The 23,945-nt window shown below is 39.5% G+C and overlaps 1 protein-coding gene across 3 annotated transcripts in view; it reads left to right on the forward strand.

Moving 5' to 3' along the window:
• Window positions 1–23,945, forward strand: part of CAPRIN2 (caprin family member 2) — a 59,706-nt gene that overhangs the window by 31,324 nt on the left and 4,437 nt on the right. Inside the window, exons 9-20 of one of the 3 annotated variants that reach the window (XM_075069162.1) lie at window positions 316–1,392; window positions 2,328–2,369; window positions 2,749–2,868; window positions 11,052–11,183; window positions 11,410–11,497; window positions 12,396–12,451; window positions 13,848–13,949; window positions 14,704–14,817; window positions 15,790–15,942; window positions 19,122–19,305; window positions 22,149–22,328; window positions 23,412–23,512. In XM_075069162.1, the coding sequence (XP_074925263.1) occupies window positions 316–1,392; window positions 2,328–2,369; window positions 2,749–2,868; window positions 11,052–11,183; window positions 11,410–11,497; window positions 12,396–12,451; window positions 13,848–13,949; window positions 14,704–14,817; window positions 15,790–15,942; window positions 19,122–19,305; window positions 22,149–22,328; window positions 23,412–23,512 (2,349 nt within the window). The remainder of the gene's footprint in view (window positions 1–315; window positions 1,393–2,327; window positions 2,370–2,748; window positions 2,869–11,051; window positions 11,184–11,409; window positions 11,498–12,395; window positions 12,452–13,847; window positions 13,950–14,703; window positions 14,818–15,789; window positions 15,943–19,121; window positions 19,306–22,148; window positions 22,329–23,411; window positions 23,513–23,945) is intronic. The other 2 variants (XM_032763936.2, XM_075069154.1) reach the window with 2 other exon arrangements.

A 23,945-nucleotide genomic window follows, 5' to 3' on the forward strand; every position in this document is an offset into this window, starting at 1 on the left:
AGGGTAAGAGCAATAAGATTGTATGGCTACTCAATTTGGGCATGTTTCTAGATGTTTTAGTGTTCCAATTCTATTTCATTGTGCTGCTACTCTTTCCAGCATGTTGGAGAGGAACTTTTCAGTGTCCACAATATTATAGGATAAAACCAGGTCTCTTGGTATTGAAACAAAACAATTCTTCAACTCGCTGCCTGTGTTCTGTCTGTTTTCATTAGGTTACTCAACTACAGAAAGCTTTTTTTTCTAACTTAAAAACTGAGCTAAACTCTGGTACCAATGTTTTCTTGAGCCACTAAATTTCTTTGGTCTATGTAGTTTCTCAACAGGCGCTATTTGCCTGAAGCAGAATGCTCTGTCAAGAAGCCTGAAGAATGCAAACCTTGGGAAGCAGAGTACACCAGAAAGCAAGAACCGCCAAAATCCTGGGAAATGCTTGTTGATATAGAAGAACAAGAACAGAAGAAGCAGAAGCAAGAATCTCTAAAGCCTTGGGAATCTTGTGCTAGGCATCAAGAACAGAAGAAGCAGGAATCTCCAAAGCTCTGGGAAGCTTGTGTTAAGGAAGAAGAGGTACAGAAGCAGGAGTCTTCAAAGCCCTGGGAAACTAGTGTTAGGGAGGAAGAACAGAAAAAGCAGGAGACTCCAAAGCCTTGGGTAATGCACGTTAGGGAGGAACAGGAATCCCCAAAACCTTGGATAGCAAAAGTTAGGGAAGAGCAGGAACAGAGGAAGCAGGAATCTCCCAGACTATGGGCTGCAAAAGTTCGGGAAGAGCAGGAACAAAGGAAGCAGGACTCTCCAAGACCTTGGGCAACAAAAGTTAAGGAAGAGCCAGACCAAAAGCCAGAATCTCAAAGACCTTGGGTAACCCGTGTTAGGGAGGAACCAGAACAAAAGAAGCAGGAACCTGTGAAGCCTTGGGGAATGCATGGGAGGGAGGAACCAGAACAAAAGAAGCAGGAACCTGTGAAGCCTTGGGTAACCCAAACTAGGCAGGAATCAGAACAAAAGAAGCAGGAACCTGTGAAGTCCTGGGAAACGCGTGTTAGGGAGGAATCAGAACAAAAGAAGCAGGAACCCGTGAAGTCCTGGGAAACGCGTGTTAGGGAGGAATCAGAACAAAAGAAGCAGGAACCCGTGAAGTCCTGGGAAACACGTGTTAGGCAGGAATCAGAACAAAAGAAGCAGGAACCCGTGAAGCCTTGGGAAATGCGTGTTAGGCAGGAATCAGAACAAAAGAAGCAGGAACCTGTGAAGTCCTGGGAAACATCTGACAGGCAGCAGCCAGTATCATCACAGCAGTTACAGAATACTCCCAAGTCCTGGGGAGCTGCAAGTCTTGTGCCAAAGGAGCAGATTGGGCCAAAGAAGTTTGATATGGAACCCAAAGATGTGAGTTGGCATAGATAGTATTAACTCTCATTAAGTTTATTATAATGTGAGTATTTCTGACTAAAGCAGTACAGTAGTCAGGATTTGTAAGAGTTGCATTGTGGAGTTCTGGACTCAGATTTCTATGTCACTCCTGAGTGGGTGAAGTCAGATTTTAACTGATATCACAAAAATTGGTGTATCTGGAAAGCAAAATGCTCTCCTTGCTTCTTGTATCAACCCCAGTAATACTGCAGTTAGGCCTCAAATTAAAATTACATTTTTCCATAAGGCAGAATAGACTTCATTTGGCTCTTCTGCAGCTGATAGCTCTGTAAATGTCCACTTCCATTAACACTACAAATCAGCTATGACTCACTCAGACAAGGATCAAATACTTAGTAAAGTACTATGTACAAATAGCATGTCATACTTTTTTAGGCTTTTAACAAAATAGCCTTTAAATCTGGATATTTTTACTTGATCTAGAAGTTAAGCATCAATTAAGTTGGTTAAGTATGTGTTTCCAGATGAATGAATATGCTAAACTACTGTTCTGGAATATTTTGGAAACTCTAACAAAGTGGTTTGGTTTAGTAATATAGAAAATGCAAGGTTTTGAGGGATCCAACAACATTCCAGCTTAATTTTACATTTCTTCTTCCTTTTCCTCAACTGCATACAAAGTAGTTAACTTCAACAGCATGGAGAAATCAATATAGTGAATAGATCAGTATCTGGAGAGGCATACTTCCAAAGTAATATTTAAGCTTGATCTAAATTTTAGTAGACCATAGATGGAAAACAAAGCACAACTGAAGTGGCTTGTGCACAGGTATTGTCCAAGTCTACGTCATTCTCTTTAAAGCTGTGTGTTTCAATAAATGACTAGATTAAATGGACAATATCAATGTAAGATGCGCACTTTTTTGAAAAGTGGATATTCTTGTATCTAGAGACGGGATCGCAGACAGAAGCATGAATCTGAAGTGAAACGAGTGGGTAACGTAAAACAGTGGGTGATAAAGAATGGGAGTAAGGTTATTTAGCAAACCTTATACACTTATAAGTTGGTCTTCATAAACACTTTTCACTGTGGTATTGTAAAGTTGCATGCTTCCACTGGTATTGCTAGTATGGGAGGGGAAAGGCTGACTTTTTCCAGCTGGTAAATCTCTTTAAACATAATGGCATTAGTGTTCATAGCTATGTGTATAACTTGACATTGTACTAAAAATAGTTCAGAGCGATGTAGCCACTGTAAAGTACTCAAATGTTCTTAGCACTTTAAGATTCATTGGAATGTCTAGTGTTGGTTTAGTTTCTAAAGCTTATGTTTGAGATGCTTCCTAATGAGATGGGTCTTATTTTATATAGGATGGAAAAACAGATGGATTAAGTGGTGGACATGGCTTTGATGCAGTAAGAAAAAAGGAGGCCCTCCAATCAGTCGGGGAGAGTTTTAAACTACCTAGGAGTCTCCAAAGCAATGTACAGGTGTGCTAGTCAGCCATATCAAACTAAAATGACAGTCAAATATTTAGAGTATACAAAAACTGAGATGTCTTTATAAAGCAGCTGAATGTGTTTGGTGCACTGCATTAAATGCAGCATACTTCTGTCTAGTTCTTCAAAATTTTGACCTGTGGAGGAGGGAGATGTTAACTGCCACATCATTTTAGCCTTATGTACTAGAACTTCAGCAGACTTGCAGCTTACTGTCAGACTGCATTACAGAAGAACAGTGATTTAACAGATAAAATGCTGATTCTAAGTTGACAGCATTTCACTTGTAAAATGAATAGACTTAAAACAGTGGTCTCGATTCCATAAAGTAAAGATATGAACATAACATCTGGCATTTATCTGGCTCAGTGTGAACATTGTATACAGGCTGATCTCTAACCAACACCTGAGGATGAATAGGATAAAATAGAAAGGCATGGCTTGTGTGCCTATGTTTAGAAACCTAAGTTTTATTCAAGTTTTTCAGAGCATTTGAGAATCTTTGAGTTGCTAAGGCAAGAATGAAGAAAACTTGCTTATAACTAGGGTATTCCAGGTAGTCGAGAAGCCACTACACAAAACCTGTACAAGCTAATTTTGTATGCTAGACATTCTTTCTATAATCTTGTCATTCCCTTGTACACACAAGGAATAAGTTTGATTTAATTCCCCCACTTTTCTGTTTCAGAATATGGATGCTTTGCCACTGGAGTTGTGTACGTTCATGGAATATAGTTGTAAGCTCTAAGGACTAGATGCATAAATAAAATGGGGTGGATATAAAGTCCATGAACTACCAGGTTGGGACTGTGGAACTTAAGCACAAAGTCTTAAGCCTAGTTAACATACAGAGTTGTGCAGGTTCAGAGGTATTGGTGTTTAAACCATTTCAATTATTGATGCAACTTTGTATGGACACTCTTAAATTGATTTTTGGTTTGGTGTGTTTAACCTGCACTTGTAAACTTATCCTAAATATAAGTCAGGTGACACTTGTATGTCTACACAGTGGCTGGAAGGGTACTTCGCAGTGTGGGTTGGCAGATGTGCTAGCTTTGCTCAGTCTGGTGTGCTACAATACCAATATGGCTGCAGGAATTTAGGCTAGCTGCCTGAGTGCAGTCACACTGGAATCCCTGGATATGTAGTGGGCTGCCACTTGTGCCACCACAGCTGCTCCTATTTCTAGCATGCTGGCCTGAGTGAAGCTAGCACATCTGTTTACCTATGTTGGGAAGCGTGCTCTTAGCTGGTGTGAAGGCGTGCCCTTAATTTGAACATTGTATAGGCTGAATGGACAAATACTGAGGATGAATATTGTCATAGAATATCAGGGTTGGAAGGGACTTCAGGAGGTCATCTAGTCCAACCCCCTGCTTAAATCAGGACCAATCCCCAGCTAAATGGCCCCCTCCAGGGTTGAACTCACCACCCTGGGTTTAGTAGGCCAATGCTCAAACCACTTAGCTATCCCTCCCCAAACTTAGTTCAGCTACAAATTAACAGGAAAGTTCCCAGTTAGTATTGCTGGCCATTTAGAGAGCAATAGTGAGAGTTAAAGATCCTGGGGAAGCTGTTTCTTCAAACACTGCAGGCTTTTACTACATTACTTTAAAGTGAGGCTAGGCACAAAGAGTAGTAGGTCTTAAAGTCTGAACTGTCAGAACTCATGTATGTTCAGGGGATGGTGCATGAGGCCTCTTTCTAGGGGTATATAGCAGTACATAGCTAGTCTAAACTCTTGAGCATATTGGAGACATAGTTGGGCTGCAGCATTCAAAGTACTTTTCTCTAGTGCTTAGACTCTGATGCACATGTTATAACCTTGAGACTTTTCTAATGAAATGTTAATGACTAGTTTGGTAGTGTTCAGAGAAGAAACACAAGTAAGATAGCTGTGAACATTTGTGGTCTGGGGAAGCAGCCCCACCTGGTAAGCTAAAGGAGCCTGTGAAAATTGATAGGCACAACTTAAACTTAATTTTTCAATGGCAGACTGGACAAATTGCAATCATATGGGGACCAAATTTCCTTCTGGAGTGAATCGTCCTAGCCACTTCTGTAGTGGTATTCTGGAGCACTGCTTATGCTCAGTTTTACTACAAAAAGTGATTGATAGGCTGTAGCATCAGAATTGTGAATACACAGTTGCGTTCATGAGGTGCAAACTACATGACCATGTAGGATCTTTTAATGCCTGTCTTGTCACTTGACCTGATATACATTTTACTTAACTTTGCTAACCACCATATCATTTACACCTAAGACGAAAGAAGAAGCCTGGTATATTCAGGAGGAAGCTGTTCCTCAGGCAGGCTACATCTGAAAATAAAGATAACTTTGTGAAAGGAGCATGCAAGGACTGACTATTTTTATTTTATTTTTTATATATGAAGTGTGTGTGTATACATACACACACTTAAACTAGATTTAAATCAACTTCATCTCCTCCTCCATTGGCATTCAGTATCAGAGGAAATACATTATTGCAGCATAATATAAGAATATATCCTGACAAGTATAAGCAAGAGTGCAAAAATGGTGGTTGATATTGTACATTCCAGATTCATGGCACTACTTAAAAGCTAACTATAATTGCCAAAAGCTTTTCAGCTACTGTTTTATTAGACCACTTAAACTGAAGTCTTGTCTTGAAGTAGCTCACAAAGTATTTAGAAAAACTTTGCAAACAATTTACTGTAAATCTCCATTTCATTTGGCATGGTAGTACTGCAACAATCTGTAGTAAAGTTTCAAACTTTTTTGACGAGGGAGAAGCTTTTTAGAAAACCTCTTGCAACCTCACTCATACTCCTCCAAAACATGAAGGCAAACTGGTAGCTTCATCTTTGAAGTCTCAGCCTCCTAGAATGCAAGAGTCTTAGGACTGGAAGGGACCTCAAGAGGGCTTTTAATCCAGTCCTCTGCACTCATGGCAGGACTAAGTATTATCTAGACCATCCCTGACAGGTGTTTGTCTAACTTGCTCTTAAAAATCTCCAATGACTGAGACCCCACAAGCCCCCAAGGCAATTTATTCCAGTGCTTAACCCCCCTGACAGGAAGTTTTTCCTAATGTCCCACCTAAATTGCCCTTGCTGCACTTTAAGCCCATTGCTTCCTGTCCTATCCTCAAAGGTTAAGGAGAACATTTTTTCTCCTTCCTCCTTGTAAGAACCTTTTATGTACTTAAAACTGTTCTGTCACTCCTCCATTTTCTCCAGACTAAACAAACCCAATTTTTTCAGTCTTCCCTCATAAGTCATGTTTTCTAGACCTTTCATAATTTGTTGCTTCTCTCTGGACTTTCTCCAGTTTATCCACATCTCTTGAAATGTGGTGCCCAGAATTGGACACGAGTCTCCAGTTGAGGCCTAATCAGTATGGAATAGAGCAGAAGAATTACTACTCATGGCTTCCTTACAACTCTCCTGCTAATGCAGCCCAGAATGACATTTGCTATTTTTTTATTTTGGCAACAGTGTTATAATGATGCATCTAGCTTGTGATCCACTGATCCCTCAGATCCCTTTCTGTAGTACTCTTTCCTAAGTAGTCGTTTCCCGTTTTGTATGTGTGCAACTGATTGTTCCTTCCTGAGTGGAGTACTCTGCATTTCTCCATATTAAATTTCATCCTATTTACTTAAGAGCATTTCTCCCCTTTCTCCAGGGCATTTTGAATTTTAATTCTATCCTCCAAAGCACTTTTGACCCCTCCAAGATTGGTATTATCTGCAAACTTTATAAGAGTACTCTCTATGCCAGAGGTACTCAAACTGTGGTCTGTGAGCTCCATTCAGGTGGTCTGCAGATGGCTCCCTCTAAGGTGCACACTTGGCAGCTGCACACAAGAGAATGAAGGGCTGCCCACCTAACTTTGTCAGTTCCATATAGTGGGGCTGTCAAGGCAGGAGAGAGGGAGAGACCCACTCCCCCCCTTTGCAGCCCCATCTTGGGGGCTGCTGCAGTGGGGAAAAGGGCACATCATCGCATTAGAAAGGTAAGACTACTGATATTAAAATAAGTTGTGCTTTCATTTGTAGAACAAAAGTAAGGTTTCTATATATCACTTTTATCCAAAGCACTTTACAATAGTTAGTAATGGTACAAACAACATTTGGAAAGATAATTGTGTTCCGCTGAGATCCTCAGTAATTTTCAAGTGGTCCACAAAAAAGTTTGAGATCCACTGCTCTGTCATTATGTAATTCATTGAGGATATTGAACACAATTGGACCCAGGACTGATCCCTGTCGGACCCCACTTGATATGCCCATCCATGTTGAATGTTAACCACTGATAACTACTTTCTGGGAATGGTTTTCCAGCCAGTTATGCACCCACCTTATAGTAGCTCCATCTGGGTTGTATTTCCCAAGTTGGTTTATGAGAAGGTCATGCAAGACAGTATCAAAAGCCTTACTAAAGTCTACATATACCACATGTATCGCTTCCCCTCCTTGTCCACAAGGCTTGTTACCCTATCAAAGAAAGCTATTAGGTTGGTTTGACGCAATGTGCTCTTGGAAAAACCCATGCTGTTACTTATCACCTAGGTGTCTGCAAATTAATTGCTTAATTTGCTCCATTATTTTTCTAGGTAGTGAAGTCTAGCTGACTGGTCTGTAATTCCCAGGTTGTCCTTATTTCCCTTTTATAGATTGGCAGTATATTTGCCTTTTTTCCAGTCCTCTGGAATCACTCCTGACTTTTTGAAGATAATTACTAATAGCTCCGATATCTCCTCAGTCAGCTCCTTGAGTATTCTAGGATGTATTTCATCAGGCCCTTGTGACTTGAAGGCATCTAATTTGCCTAAGTAATTTTTAACTTGTTTCCCTATTTTAGACTCTGATCCTACCACTGGCATTCATGAATTTAGATGTCCAATTGCTACTAAACTTTTTGGTGAAAACAAATTCATCTAGCACTTCTGCCACTTCCACATTTTCTGTTTCTCTCTCCTCCCTCTAACCTTACTGAGTAATGGGCCTTCCTGTCCTTGGTCTTCCTCTTGTTTGAATGTATTTGTAGTTTTTCTTGTTACCCTTTTGTCTCTAGCTAGTTTAATCTCATTTTGTGCTTTGGCCTTTCTAATTTTACCCCTGCATACTTGTGGTAGTTTATATTCATCCTTTGTAATTGGACCTAGTTTCTACTTTTTGGTGTTTGAGAATGGAGAAGGCAATATGGAATGCCAGGTTGCTTTAAAAAAATTTCATTTGGTCACAGCTTTGTCTGCAGCAAAAGCTTATGCCAGGGGTTGGCCACCTTTCAGAAGTGGTGTGCTGAGTCTTCATTTATTCACTCTAATTTAAGGTTTTGTGTGCCAGTAATACATTTTAGCGTTTTTAGTAGGTCTCTTTCTATAAGTCTAATATAACTAAACTATTTTTGTATGTAAAGTAAATAGCTTTTTAAAGTTTAAGAAGCTTCATTTAAAATTAAATTAAAATGCAGAGCCCCCCCCCCCGGACTGATGGCCAGGATCCGGGCAGTGAGTGCCGCTGAAAATCAGCTCGCATGCCGCCTTCGGCACCTGTGCCATAGGTTGCCTACCCCTGGCTTATGCAATATCCTTTTTGTATTCGAACATCATAATAGCTTGCCCTCTCAGTAGGCAAAAACTTGTTACTATAGACTAGTGTCCTGATATTCAGAAGTGCTGAGCACTTGCAGCCTCAAATTATTTCAACAGGACTTTTGACTGACCAGCACTTCTGAAAAGTAGGCCAAAGTCTTGTGCTTACTCTTTTTCACTTAAACTTAGCGTAATGCTGGAAGTCAAGTTCCAGTAACACTCAACACTGAAGTTACTGTAAATAAAATTGCAACTATCTGAAAATAGATACAATGGAATCTCTTTGGTATGTGTGTGCACTAATTTGTAGGACTGACATTCACTTAAACACACCAAAGCAAAACTGTTTTTTAAAAGCTTTTGTTGGCTCTGTAAAGAGCAGCATAATTTCAGATCTTTTCAATAATGTGAATAAGGTTGAGATTATTACATGTATAGAGGCACTAGCTCATGCTAATTCTATACCCACCACTAATTAACTACCTTCAAGAGCTGTATATTGAGAAGAAAAAGTAACTTTAAATGGAGGACTTCAGAATTACTTTTGGGTCCTCTTGTATGCTGCAGTTACACTTTTTGTATAATTGTGGGAGAAGATTTTTTTCACATCTGATACGTGAAAGCATGAAAAGCCCTTTTTAGCCAAAAATCAGTACAACTTGATTAAGAGTAGTCCTTTTTGAAAATGCTTGTCAGGAGTGATGGAGAAATCTGTACATGTATGGGTAAGAGGGAAGGATTGAATAGAGAGCTGTTGGTGACCAAAGGTAGATGGATGTAAGTGTGCATGTGTGTGGGGATGAATGTAAAAAACAGCCATAAAATTCTCCAGGGTTTGAGAAGGTTAATGATGGCCTTGAGCTCTACACAGGAGTAACTCCAGGCCCCAGTCCTGTGCTTGACTAATATGGATATTGAGAAGCCAACATGTACATATAGCTGCTGAGTTAGACGTCTCCATATTGTTCGTGAGTCGGAATACCTCCCTACTAATTGTGTAGCTATAGCATTACTGTGACTTATGTAGTGCTTCTACTTACATGATTGAAGAGTAGGAAACTAAAGTTCATTGTTCCTGTATAACTTAGACAAAAATTGATCTTCTCCACATAAGAGTGTCCTATGTTTCATTGGCATTGTACGTTCATAAAACTGAAGTAATGTGGCTGCTTTTCTTCATCCCTGATGGTGCAGCTGTCTAGCTACCCAAACTAGAGAGAGCAGTGTGCCTTTGGAATCTCTTCATGTAGGAATGTAGAATTGTTCACTTTCACTGTTTCTCATTTAAATGACTCTCCTTTTCCTAACTCTTCCACTTTTGAGTTTACCTGGGCAGTAAATCAACATGCAGAACTCTGCAAGAGCATGCTGTTACCTAGACATGGCATGGAGTATGAAACGTAACTGGGGAATGCTTGCAGAAGGTACTGAGTAGCATGCAAATAAGACTGCAAAGCTTTGGATGTTTTGCCAGATTTACGATGATCGTTACTAGTGACTCTTGCATGCCTGTAGACTCTTCAGTAGTCTTCCATTTCTGTCTGACCTGATACTTGATCTGTCCCATCTAATGTCATTGGAATCAGGCCTACTTCCTTCCTGTGGCATCTTTCCCATTAAACTTGTCTTTCAAAAGATCTACATCTAGTCACTCAGTGCTAATCCTGGATTGTTACAGTGCATTGTTTAGTTCTAAAAGTAACAGCGGTTCTGCTATGAAACCAATCTGTATTTTCAACTGAAAATTTCCCCTACCCCTTTCTTAGAATGATCCCCATTGTGGGGGAAACAACCATTCTACAGATCTTGGAACAAGCCAGAATGGGTTCCGTGGATTGGTTTGAGTATGTGACAAAGCTAGAAGACCAATTAAAGTCTAAAATGATCCACAAAAAGCTGCATTCAAAACCCTTTTTCTTGAGGACTGGGGTATACATGTATTTCATGCCCAATTCTGAACTTGTGCTAATGCAACAGTTTTGTAGGAAATGCCCTTTACAGTCTGAAGCTTCAAATCTGGCAGTTTGAGATGTTAATGCCAAGCAATCTTGTTTGTAGCTCTACCTACTATTAGCTGCTGTTTCTTTAAAACATCTGGCAATGCTACCTCCAAAAAAAGACACATACTCAGTATTCTATCACTCATGACTCTAATTGGCTGGGGGAGGAGGTATACTTCAAAAATCTTTGAGAATTGTGCAGCTTAGTTTAAAAACTCAATTCCTATCCAAGTTTCGGTTTAAAACAGCTAAGAGAAAGTGTTTAGCTAGGCACTCCTAAATGCTGAGTGTTACTTGTTTGGCTGAATAAATTTACCTGATTTTGTCTTGAACAAAGTTTTGCATATGTGGAAAAGCCATAGTGAATAATGCAATGAGCTTAATCCAGTGACATCAGTAAACTGATTTCTGAAGTGAACAAAGTGTAAAGTTGTACATCAAGTTTTATTCAGGAGATGCCAATAATCAGTTTAGCACTTCCTATTCTGTGGTGGTTGGTTCTTAAACATCTGTTCTTGTGAAGACACTTGTCAGACTACTTACTGCAGGTTTTCCTCCTGCATCTGTTTATCATCTTTCATTACATATTAGGTGCCTAAACCTGGACATCAGTCAGCTGCAGAATTTTGCTCTACTTCTACTCTTCCAAAGGATCCTATACTAAGGAGGGAAAAACTGCAGGATTTGATGACTCAGATACAAGGGACTTACAACTTCATGCAAGTATGTCTCTAGTTGATCCTGCAATAACACCTACAGGGCTTGGGTCAGTGGTAATATTGTGGCAAATTTGTAGTAACTTGCTTTGTTACTGGAGTGGAGCTAGCTACTATTGACTAAATTAATGAAAGTTTTTAGCAGAATATAAAATATTTAAATTCTGTAATCTCTTTTGATCTGAACAATCCTAATTTTTTTCCTATTTCATGAACTTGGTAATCTTTCTAAGGAGTCCATCCTGGATGTTGATAAAGCTTCACCAAGTGCTATTTGTTCATCACAGCCACCTTCAGTAACTCCAGCAGGTAGCCCTGTAGGTAGGTAAACTCTTAAATAGAATCCGAGTTCTTGAAATTGAATGGAGCAATGTTTCACTTGCACTGTGCATCACCAACAGCCATAATGGAGAAAAAATTATCTGTCTAGAATCTGACCATCTCCTTCACAATGTCTAAATCTAATGGCTAACATTTCATTAAATGGCCAACAGAATAACTTAATTCATATTTAAGTGTTGCTGTAAGCTGCAGGGTTGTGGAACAATTGTTGTCTTGCAACCTGACACTTATACATGGTCAAGTTCTTATAGCTCAGTACTGTAACTTCTCACCTAGGATTCAATCCTTCAGATTGTACTTGTTTACCTATCTATGACGCAGAATGTTTTATAATAGAACTCTAACAACCTATGGAATTCTTACACATACCTATTGCCTCTGGTGCAGCAGTTAATACTGAACTGTCTCTTGTTATGCTGGTACTACTAAGGTTTGAAGGGTAACAGGACTGTTTTTTAAAACGTATGAAGAACTTGTGTATTACAAAACAGGAAAAGAAGTTGATCGTAATGGGTTTTGGGGAATGAAAGAATCTAAATGTTCATTCTTTTACCTCTGAAACTTTGAGTAAATTTGTCTTGAATCATTCAAGTAATCTTACTGAAATAGCTGTTCCATACGTAAGTCTTTCTGTTGGAGATTGCTTTGACTTTAACTTCAAGATGAAACTACACTTCCTAAATGAGTGACTTAATTTAGGTTTTAATTTACTTAGCTTTCTGGTGTGCTTACTTTGTGATGTATAGTAAGGGCAATGTAGCTGCCCAAATTCCTGATTTAAAAAAAAAATCAGGTCTTCGAATTATGCTGAGATGCTGTAGTTAAATTTAAGGCAAATATGTTGCTTGACTAAACCCTTACTCTTATTTTTACAAAGCTTCTAAAGAACTGAAACTGCCAAGTCAAAATGACTTTCTTCAACAGCCGCTGCAGGTAAACTTAAAATAAGGGTACTGCTCTCTAGAATTAGACAATTGTGGTTTTTAATAAGATTTTATGTATTGTGCTTTTAGAAATAACTCAGGAATTGTATTGAGAAATTATGCCAAAATATTGCTCTCACGAGACAGACCAAATTTTATTTAGTCTATCAAATTAAAACAGTATAGAACTTTAAAATCAAGTTGTAGGTTTTATAATCTCTTCAAAGCTAACTCCCACCAGATATACAGCTCATATACCGCAGGCTATATGTCAAAAAAGCATTGTATGCCATCTTAACTTCAGTGTAATAGATGAGTGAAAATAACAAGCTCCATTTCACAGTATGGAAGATGTATTTGGATTTAGCTTTCAATTGCCAGCACAACTAGTAGAGAGAGAGAAGCTTTTGAGCTCCAGAGTTCCTTTTCAAATCTGGAAAAGAACCAGTTTTGCAGCTAAATACAAGATGGGACAAATAGTTAAGCATAAGGGGTTAATACAGCTGGTAAGAAACCACTTAAAATGAAGTGAGTGGTTAACATCTCTGCAGTCATAAGACCAAGGAATGTTAGTAGGTTTTAATTGTTGTAATGAGCCATAAAACCAGTGTCTGAGACCCTGACTTTTAGTGTCTGGCAGTTATGAATTCAAGTTCCTAGACTCATCTTCTGAAGATGTTGTGTAGGTTTGCTTTGAGGATGAGGACTGATAGGTCAGATATGAAGTGATCACTTTGAAAAGTGTTGGCTCACATGCGATAGGGTGTCTTGACTTGTCTTGTCATTTTTCTGAGTGAGCTCATTTAAGTGTAGATATTTGTCTGGTTTTGTCCACACAGTTGGGGCATTTGATGGATGGGATGAGGTATGTCCCATGTTCTGAATAGGCACATGTAGGATCTGCACTAATCTAGGTAATATGCAAAAATCAAGAGAATTGTTTGCATTACCTACTAGGAGATGCAGTTGACCTTGATTTGTCAGTGTGCCTATTGCAATATTATCTGAAGAGTAATAAAGCATCGTCCTCCAATAATGGTATAAGGAAGAAATTTTCATTTCAGACCACTAGCACTTGAGTTTTAAATAAAACTGTTCAAGTGGCTCAGCTAGTGCATTAAAAAGCAAATATAAGAGCAACCTGAAGAAAAATTAGGATGAATTTTCAAAAGTACTGGATGGCAAGTGTCCTCTTTAGAGCAATACCTAAATGTCAGGAACAGTATGTAATGGCCTATATGCAGACATAACTGTTAGCGAAATTCCAAACATTGGCATGAAACCGCGAATTTATAAACTAAAGGATGAACTTTAACAAACCTGTGCCAAAGGCTTTTCAGAACTACTAGGTTTGAGGGCTGTTATCTCCAATTAACTTTATCTGAAGTACTTTGTCTTCCTGCCAGGCTGTTGCTTCTTCCATGACCCTGCATGGCTCAAATACTTCCTTAGCATCTGCCGATCATGCTCTTTCTGGTTCCGAAACAGATGATCTTATGACACCACAGGTAAGATTTCAAGACAGCATTGACACTTCCCACTGGAGTTTCATTGGCCTTCATTGTGTTCCATGTGATAACTACGTTCTTGCAGAAACTATTTGGTGGGGCCTTCTTTAAAGACATGGACTCCATTCAACTGTTTAGAGGTACTGCTGCTGAGTAATAAGACTGTTTTCTCTCCATGTGTATTGTCTTGATTCCAAGAACCAAACAAGTCTCCCACACAGAAAAGCAAAATTTCTAAGCCATTACACCAACTTCTGTTTTAAGGGAGTTTAGAATAGCACTAGCAAATACCTACATAGTATTGTGCAAATGTGTTTGGGTTGTAAAGTACTAACAGCATAAAAGAAAATTGGGAGGTGGGGTGTATGTCAATTTTTTTTACCACTTACAAGAATTATCTCCTTTGTAGTGACTTGAAAATACTGTCTTCAAGCCTGTAACTCTGTTCAGTGTGATACAAATATTTTGATTAAAAAGTAACCTATAAGGAAATGATTGAATAGGACAGTCTTAATTTCCCCTCAAAAAACATCAATTTTTCTGGGTAACTGGCGCAAGCAAACTGAGAAGGCCATGCTACACATGTAGTTTTGTAAGAGATGTAGATCAAAGTAAACACAGTAGATCCAAAGTGAATGCATCAACACACTATCTTTCATTACTATAAAACTTCTTTCAAATTATAAATTTCCCTATTTCTGCAACATTCTACTGGTAATTAAGTTACATCTGGTTAAGGCTTTTGTCCTTTCAGACATCAGAACCACTTTCTCAAAAGACTGAGAATTATACTTCATCTCCGCCACCTTATCAGACAAGCCCCTGCACGTCTGAGCCAGTAATATCCAAAAAGATTGAAATTGCCCAGGTGAGTAACTGCTTTCCACATAAGTTTATGAGCAGAGATTTAACCATAACTTGAACAACTCAGTCAAAATTAACAATGTAAATCTGAGTGACTAGATGCTTCAGATCTAAATTAGGTTTTCTCTTTTACTTAGTATGTGAAATACTTGACCTCGATAGTGCATCTCAGAAAGCTGGAAGCCTTCCTTTTTGTTCACCCTTGCTTAGGGTGAATGTTACATCAGTTTTTCTTATCTACAGTGCTCTGATATGCTGCCAAAGCATTTTGCACTGATTGCAGCACACTTCATTTTAGCATTGGAAGGGACAAGTGTGGAGGCTTAAACAGCATTAATGTACTTGCACATAGGCATTGACTTGGTACTGCGTTGACCAAGCAAACTGTTTGAGCATTACATTGCTGATCGCTTTGGTAATTAAACGTTGAACCGTTCTGATAAGAAAGAGGTCACCATACTACTTTTGTCTCTGGGATCAAGGAACTACCTTCTACCTCAATATAACGCCACCTGATATAACATGGTAAAGCAGTGCTCCGGGGGGGGGGGGGCTGCGCACTCTGGATCAAAGCAAGTTCAATATAACAGTTTCACCTATAACGTGGTAAGATATTTTGGCTCCCAAGGACAGCATTATATCGAGGTAGAGGTGTACTTCAAAATATCTTTCAGTTGTGGAAAAAGCTGTTTATGTCCATGTTGTAGTTCCTTTTGTAGGAAGTTATGATGGTGTGTTTAGTACTCCATGGACATTCTTACGCTTAATAGACTGCAATAGAAATGCTGATTGCTGAGGATGCACAGCAAGATTTGAAATTGTAAGCAAAAGCTATTCTGTTGCTTTGCATGTCCAAATGTCAATCTGCAGGAACTGCAGACTTTCTACAGTTTGTTCTAATGCCTAAACTAACTACTTGTGTTATTGCCTGATAACTATCAAGTGACCTCACCATGTATTTTTGTTCCTTCCTCAGGCAACTATTCCCCTGCCAAGAGAGCCACAGTCACCACTGCCTACTTCAAGCACCTCTATGTCACCAGTGTCACAGGGGCAAACCTTTCAATCTCCTCCAGCAAGCAGCAGTTCTGTTACCATAAATGCAGCTCCCTTTCAGACTATGCAGACTGTAAGTATAAACAGAAAAGCACTCATGACAAGAATGCTTTAATTACTTCAGCATTAAAACTATTAAATGCACTGTCCAGGTTTCAGCGCAGAACTTGATAGCACATACTATAACTGAGGACCTCTCAATGTCAGTCTAATAATAAATTTTGGTTGCTCCTGCCTTTCCTTCTGTGCTTCATTAGTAGGATATTTCCATGAGCTGAGAAGCTCTTCTGCAGCCATTGTGTAGGTCAAAATCAAGCACTACACCTTGTTAACGGTCAAACTTTATAATAGGCCAGCAGTTGCAGGTGACTGAATTGCTAATATGCTTATTTTCTAATCTACTGTTAATGAAATCTTAATTCCTGTTAGTCAGGACCCCTTGTCTGTAAACCTTTTTACAGCTGAGACATGCTAGATGTGTCTCTGAGCCAATTAACTTCTGACAATACGAGTGGGGGTTGCTACATAGCAAAATAAGGCATTGCTTTCAAATCATGGGGCTGGCATGTTCTCTGCTAAAGTTAAAACCTTAAATTTTTGACCAACCCAAAAATTGGTTTTATAGTTCACTGAGCTATGTCCAACCATGCCTAAAGATTAAAGATTTGGCCCTGTTTTCAGATGACAGAGTCTAGTCTGTGTTGGTGGGAAAGACATGCAACTAAATCATATGAGGGGAAGGAAAACTGGAGACACCTGTTGAAAGGCATGCTTCTTCAAATGATCACGTGGATTCCTCATGTTCCTGAGAGAACATGTTCTCATGGCCAGCAGTGTTAGCTGGAGTTATGCCCTTGTGACACTCCATCCAAGGGCATAAAGGGTAGAACAAGCCCAACCATTCCTCAATTCCTTCTTGCCAGCTATGGCAGTGGTATAGAACTCCTACCATTTTGTCATTCTGCATCATGCTGGTGGTGGTGGTGTTTTTTTGAGAGTTGGCAGGAGACTGTCATACTTTTAGGCTAGATGCTCCCTACTCTATAGAGGCTCTGTCAGACAATCCTTGAATCAAAATTTGCCTCCTGTCTGAAGTTGATACTGCTTAATGATGAGGTGTCTATTTTGCCTAGAAGACGAATGTATTCCCTGAGTGACTTTTTCCATGTATCATGCCTTCTCTAAACAGTCAGTGCTGGAGAAGCTTGCCTAAAATTGTTGCTTCTGGAGCACTCTATGCAAGCCGCCTCAAATATCAAAAGGCAGGATGTAGCTAGATACAATTCCTTCCCTTCATCCCCCATTGAGATATGATAGGGAATAATCTCCTACCACATGCTTCCTGCTCCCTTCTCCATTTGGGTAGCAGACTGGGAGTTGACTAGGCATTCAGGAGAGGACTCAGTCAGCAGGAAACTATGTTGGGCTAACAGTGTGTAAAAAAAAAAAAAAAAAAAAAAAAAAGAGAACTCTCCTCCTACCCCTTATGTGCCCTATCCTAATACTTATATTTCTATTAGCCCTGGATGCCTAGCGTGTACAGCTATATTCATTCAAGCTACATTTTCTGCCACCTTCAGGATTAGATCCCCCTGCTGAAAGAGGCAGTATAGCTCAACCCAGTCAGGTCAGCTAGTACAGGCTCAGATTCTGGAAAGGCAGTGAAGATCCTCCTAGCTTCTTTTCTCTCAATTTCCAGGGAGGTCCAAACTACAATCGAGTATCTTTCCTTTGAGGGTAAATGATCTTTTTAATTCTAAAATTAATGAGGTCCTCCATTCCCCAAGGACTCCAGGGTGATTCTGCATTTTTTTGGAACTGTGCATTCCAACCCCAAGAAGGAAATAAAACCAGTCTTCCTTCAGGTAGCATCCCCTTGCCCATTACTATTACCAGTCTCAGGACTTTAGAGCCACTGAGAGAAGCATGAGAACCTTAAACACTTTGTGCAGCCTAAATTCTGGTGCCCAGGATAATGACTCATCCATGAGATGGCTTTAGATATCACATTGCCTTATCCTCGTGAACTTGTGGTTGGCTTCTGGTGGCTGGGAATCTCTGCCATCCCAACAGCTTGTGGAAATAGAAGTAATCTATAAAATAGAAAAATAGCCTTGCTGTTTCCCCTGGATTATTATTATACCTTATTTGCAAATGATAGTTTATTATTTCTAATAGTCTGTCACAGCCCCAAAGAAGTTCAAATTGCATAATCTCAATATAGTGACAAACTTCATATAGATGGCAGAGTGGTTTGCTTTCTCTCACAGATTGCCTGCTTGCCTTTAACAATTCATGCTGTCTCCCCACATTTCCTAGTATATCTGTCACTGTACCATAGGATAGATGGCTACCTTAGTATGTGATTTGCAGTTAAAGGTAGAAGCTGAAGTGCTTGCCTGGTTGGGTACAATTTTGAATTTCTTGTCTCTCGCTGAAGGGAACAAAGGTCGTTGTAGTGCCCACCCACTTTACAAGATGCTAGTAATGGTTCCACTACTAGTATTGCTAAAGGCCAAACAAATCTTCCATTTAAGATTCTGAACTTGTCCATGCATCATTCTTAAAACACTCCCCAAAGCATTTTTAGGACTGACACTAAGCATCAAACAGCTTGTGTTGTGGCAGCTATTCAGAAAAGGACAGCCTCAGAACTGCCTCTGCTTGGTTAGTATGTGTGTAGTAAAAATGAAAGCAGAAAAGCCGTGTGCATGTGGTTAGCTGCCAAGAACCTGTTTCCCAACTGAAAATTCTCTAACTCAGCCTGTGGTGGGAATCCCAGTAGCAAGACTGCTCACTGAGGTTGTACTACATCTCTGGACCGGGGTTTAGGTTTCAGTGAGTTTGGTAAAAGCAGGCTATTGCCAGCAATAACTCAACATTAGAGAAACTTTAAAAGTTAATTGTCTGGTTTGAAAAAGGTGAGGGGTTGGAGTAGGAGGTTTGGGTAGCACACTGGACTAGGGCTTGGAGATATGAGCTGAAGTCAAGGCTCTGACAGACTGTGACCTGGTGGTGGAGGGCTAGGCACTGTGCCTCCAGTCCCTGTATCTAAACTAGGGTTAACTCCCACATTTAGTCTAAATAGACTAGATATTCTTCAGGCCATGAACGCTAGCTAACCTGCTATGAGACATGTAGAGGGTGTAGCACAATTAGGCCCTGAACTGAGTCTTTAGGTGTTACTGTTGTAAATAGTGAAGTATTAATCAACAGTTCAGCTTTTGATTAAATAAAACATACTTTTTCCAGGTATTTAAGGTGAATGCACCCCTGCCTCCACGTAAAGAGCAGGAAATAAAAGATGACCCCTCATACTCTGCAGGATATAACCAGAGTTTTTCTACAGCAAGTACACAAACTCCTCCTCAGTGCCAGTTGCAGTCCACTCATGTTGCAGAGCAAAACTCTCTTTCACAAGAAACTTTGCCAACAGGTGAGGAAAATTCTTTGTACATGGCTGTATCTTTTAAGTGACGCTCTAGACTGACGTGACTATCAAACTGACACTTCAATCCGTTAATTTGCTCCTGAATTTCTGCTTTTAATCCAGTAATCCCCTGCAGGTGCAATATAGGTAAAATGGAGTTCAGCGTTTATTCAGTTAAGTCTGTGCAGTTGAAAGTGTAGTTACATAGGTATTGCTGTTAATAACCAGTCCAGGTTGTTCTCACTATGTGAAGAGTACCCAGCCTGACTTTCAGTCCTATTTGGAGTTTGCAGGGATAGCAGTCTGAAACTATTTACTTGTAAAGAAAGTAAATTTGCCCAAATCAAATGAGAGCAAATTATCATTTTGACAGTCACTACTTGGAATAGAATTGTAATTCAAGGTGACCGGTTTACTGAGTTTTTTGCTGAAGTGTACTATTTTGAAACCTGAATTTTAAATTACTAACCTGGTGAAAAGGGATGTTCTAAACAGTGCATGTGCATACACTGGTTGCACATGTAATTTGATCTTGGTATGATTGTGTGTAATTCCCAGTAAGCAGATTTGGTCACCAAGGAATGGTATCTATTAGCACTGAACAAAGACTTAATTTTGTGTGATAGTGGTGAACTGTTTGTTAGGACTAGTCTGTCTGGAATCTCCAGTTTAGAGAAACCTCCTCCCTAAGTATTAGACAGTAACCTTTTTGTAAGTTGTCTGTTGCAGTATTTTTCTAACTTTGAAATGTCTTGAACTACTTTTGTGCAGGAATAAGTACTGTACAGATGGTACATTGGTATTAAAGATAACAAACTAGTGTTACATGATTTCCATCTATCCTCAGAATTTGCTTTTATCTCTAAGATAGAGGCCTCTGTCTTCAGGATTAAACTTGTATTTTCAATTTTCTTGTTTCGGGGGGAAATTTTTTTTGACTCTTGTGGCATGCTTGTTTTGGGAACTTTTCTACATAACGTATTAGCTGGAAAGGTCCTGGGAAGAGAGGTAGTGGCAGCAAGTGAGGGGAGAACTATCTTGCACTGAGGACCAAATACTGAATGTATGTCCTAATGATGTTAGAGCAGGTAAACAGGAAAGCCTTCTAAGAATTCCTAACGTAAATGTTGCTACCTTTGCCACCATTTTCATGGATAAACAAAATACTTGATACACCATGTAAAAGCTGCTTGTTACTGAAAATCTCCCCCCGTAAATATAAGGTTTTGTGTCTCCATAGAGAAAAATACCAAGATTTTCTGTATTGTGTTTAAGGAATGATTAAGAGGGAGGTTCTTAAGCCATGGTAGGATGTTCTTGCAAGTCCCAATCCAGACTGAGGCAAATCTGAGCTGGAAGATTTTTAAGCTTCAAATGTAAACAGAAGCAAAGTTCAAAGGCAAATCAGGAGTTTGTTGCATATGAAATTGATACTGCTGACTTGTCAGTTATAAATAAGTCATTCAAACTCTGCCTTCAGATAAGTATTTGCAATTGCCTTTGACCTCTGAGATACTATATGCAATGAAGGACAGAGCTTTGTTCTTAAACCCGTCTGAAACATGGATTGCACAAACTGTCAGTCTTTCCTGTTTTGACAAGTAGAAATCTTGACAAATGTCTTGGTTTTTATACAAAAAACAAGGTCATCTCTGAAGGCACTCCTGCTATATAACACAAAAAGTAAGATTAAAGAGCATAAAACTCCCTCCCCCATAAATCTGATTCCCTTTAGAAGCCCATGTCCACCGTAGCCTGTACAGATCCAAGAAAACTTCATTCTGGAGTTGAGAACATTCTATCATTAGTCCCACGTAAATCTAAGGGAATCAAGTGCTCTTGGTGGTTGTAACTGGCAGGATAACATGAGACAAAGTAGTCTCATATAGCAATATTCCCAGGTATTTAGGGCATGACAGGTCTAACTACCAAAACGTCAAGCCAGAAGCCAATAGGAAAGTAGTGCAGATCATGAGACATTGGTGTCGTACTGCAACTGAGAAACACTATTTAACAGGTTAGCCACCGCTTGCTTCACCAGCTTAAGTTTCCAGATTGATCCATAGGGTAGCCTTATGTAGAGCACCTTCAAATAATGCAATGTTGAGGTGACAGACATGGACCACTGTAGCAAGGGCTGGATCTTAAGTCAATCTTGTGGCCAGGCACAATGATGGGCATTGCTGGGCATTGCAATGTTGGTTGGGGTGGTTGGTTTCCCTAGCTGCAAAGATTAGTAACACATGCTGGGAACACAAGCTTGATCAGAGGAGACTGGGCTCATCGTATCTGGTTGTGTCTGGTAATCTTAGCAGCATCACCTCACTCTGACCTGGACTGAGCATCAGCCAACTAGCTTTAATTTATCGCCAAAAATATTCATGGTGTACTGTGGCTGCCAGACTCTGTATGCTAAGTTTACTATTTTAGATATCCTATGACTTAACAGGAGGACGGTGCTAGCTTAGAACAATGAATAAACTCTTAAATGTCTATATATGGACTCAGTTTGGCATGGCTTGTCACAGGAGAAATGTGTAGCAAGACACTCTCAACAGATCTCGCTTGAATCTGTCCAGAATGGGTTCAACTTCTGGGAAGTAAGGGGCTTGAATAGCAGTACTTGTCTGTAACAATTTTATCCCTTGTGCATCAGTTCTGTTCAGTGGTGAAAGGTATGGTTCAAAAACTTTGTGTGGGACTAATGGGAGAAACATTTCTTATAATGCAGGAAATAAATGCTGTAAAACATACTGGATTTAGAGCTTTCATCCAACATTGATTTTAGTGCTGAAATAACTTAGAGGTGTAGTAATTCACTGTCTAATTTTTTTTTTTCCCTTAAACAGTTAATTACCAACCTGATGGGGCTGTTCCTGTAAGCAATGGTAGCCTTGCCTTTTATCCAGCACAGACTGTTTTCACCAGACCCACTCAGCCTTATCTCAATAGTCGTGGATCTGTTAGAGGATCTGCCAGAGGTGGGAGATCACTGACCAATTCATATCGTTCCCCTGGTGGATACAAAGGTATACTTTCACTTGCTTCACCACCTCCCTGTGAAGGGATCAATTCTAGCCGTATTAGGGGATATAGGTCTAGAACCAGATACTTCTGCGCATTAATCCTAAAATTGAAATTAGGAAAGTAACATACCGTATATGAAATACTAGCATTTTATAGTAATTGGCAGAGGAGTATTAAAGAGCCCAGAGGGGTAAGAGGGGCTCAACTGCCTGTGCTTCAGCAGGCATGAGCTCGCTCCTCAACTTTCCTCTGGGCTAGTAGTAAACAAGATTACTGGATTACTTTGAAGAAAAGGATAGGGGGAGCTGGAAGGAGAGGCGCTTGGGGTCCAGTTCTGGCCTATGGGTCACATGTTTGACGATTTTGCTATGGAGTATGGTCCTACAGTTTGTGATTACATGGACTTTGACAGATTAAACAAAGTATAAATGGGTTACACTTTATCAATTTGAGGGTCTGAATCCTCATTTTCTATGAAGGAACCTTGTTAGTTGCTGGTACTGCTTTGGTTTTGCTGGTACTAGTAGCTTTCTATGCTCATATGAGAGTAGTTCACTTTATAACTACAACTAGCCTCGTGTTGTAGCAGTATCTAAAAGGCATAAACTTGTCACCAGCTTATGATTACAGTAGTTCTTCTTTTTGGCAAAGTATAGCATCTGGGCTTAAGTCTGCCATGTCTGAAGGCCATTGCTTTAAAGTCCTGCATTTTATGTGAGTCCAACATACTCAGTCACTTCAATGGCAGAGCCAATTTGAATACTTATGAGTACACTCTTGTGTGTGGGTGCTGTTTTTGTAAGTTAATTATGTTAATGTAATTGAGACTCTTGCGGACTAGATCGACCATGTTCGGAATAAATGAGTTCTAATAAAATGCTGTTGAGTTTTAATTGACATCAATGATTATGCCGTGTGTTTGAACTCAAAACAAAGCTGCTCTCAAATATAGAATAAATTGCGCATGCACACATTTGGTAAACTGTTTTTAAAAAATTGATGCTGACAGTCCCTAAAGGAAAATTCTTATTTTTATGTTGGTAACATAAACTGACTCTGGCATTTTAATTTTATATTTTGAGCAGGTTTTGATGCTTATAGAGGATCCCCGTCAATACCTAATGGCAACTACAGTCAGCTGCAGTTCGCTGGTAGAGATTATCCTGGAATTCCATATTCTCAAAGGGTAAGGATTTACTTTTTCTTTCTTGTAGCTTTCATATGTCCCTACATTTTGCAGGAAGTAAATGAGGTTTGGCTACAAACTAGAAAGTGAGTTCAAATTTCATAATACAGATTTTTTTGGTACAATACACAATGCTATTTTTAAATTTACTATTGTTTCAGATGCACTTAGCAGAACAGGTTTTTGTACAATAATCTGATCTCTACCTACTAACCTTGGCTGACAACTAGGTTTAGACCTGAGGCTTGCCTTCCTGGCAAAGAAGATGTTGAACTGGAGGAATTCTTTCAGAACCCGTTATAGTTTGATTTTTAGACTGAGGATAGTATAGAGCAAGGTTCGGCAACCTTTCAGAAGTGGTGTGCCAAGTCTTCATTTATTCACTCTAATTTAAGGTTTCGTGTGCCAGTCATACATTTTAACATTTTTATAC

Source organism: Chelonoidis abingdonii, chromosome 1 (genome assembly GCF_003597395.2).
Source record: "Chelonoidis abingdonii isolate Lonesome George chromosome 1, CheloAbing_2.0, whole genome shotgun sequence".
In the NCBI taxonomy this organism is placed as follows: Eukaryota; Metazoa; Chordata; order Testudines; family Testudinidae; genus Chelonoidis; species Chelonoidis abingdonii.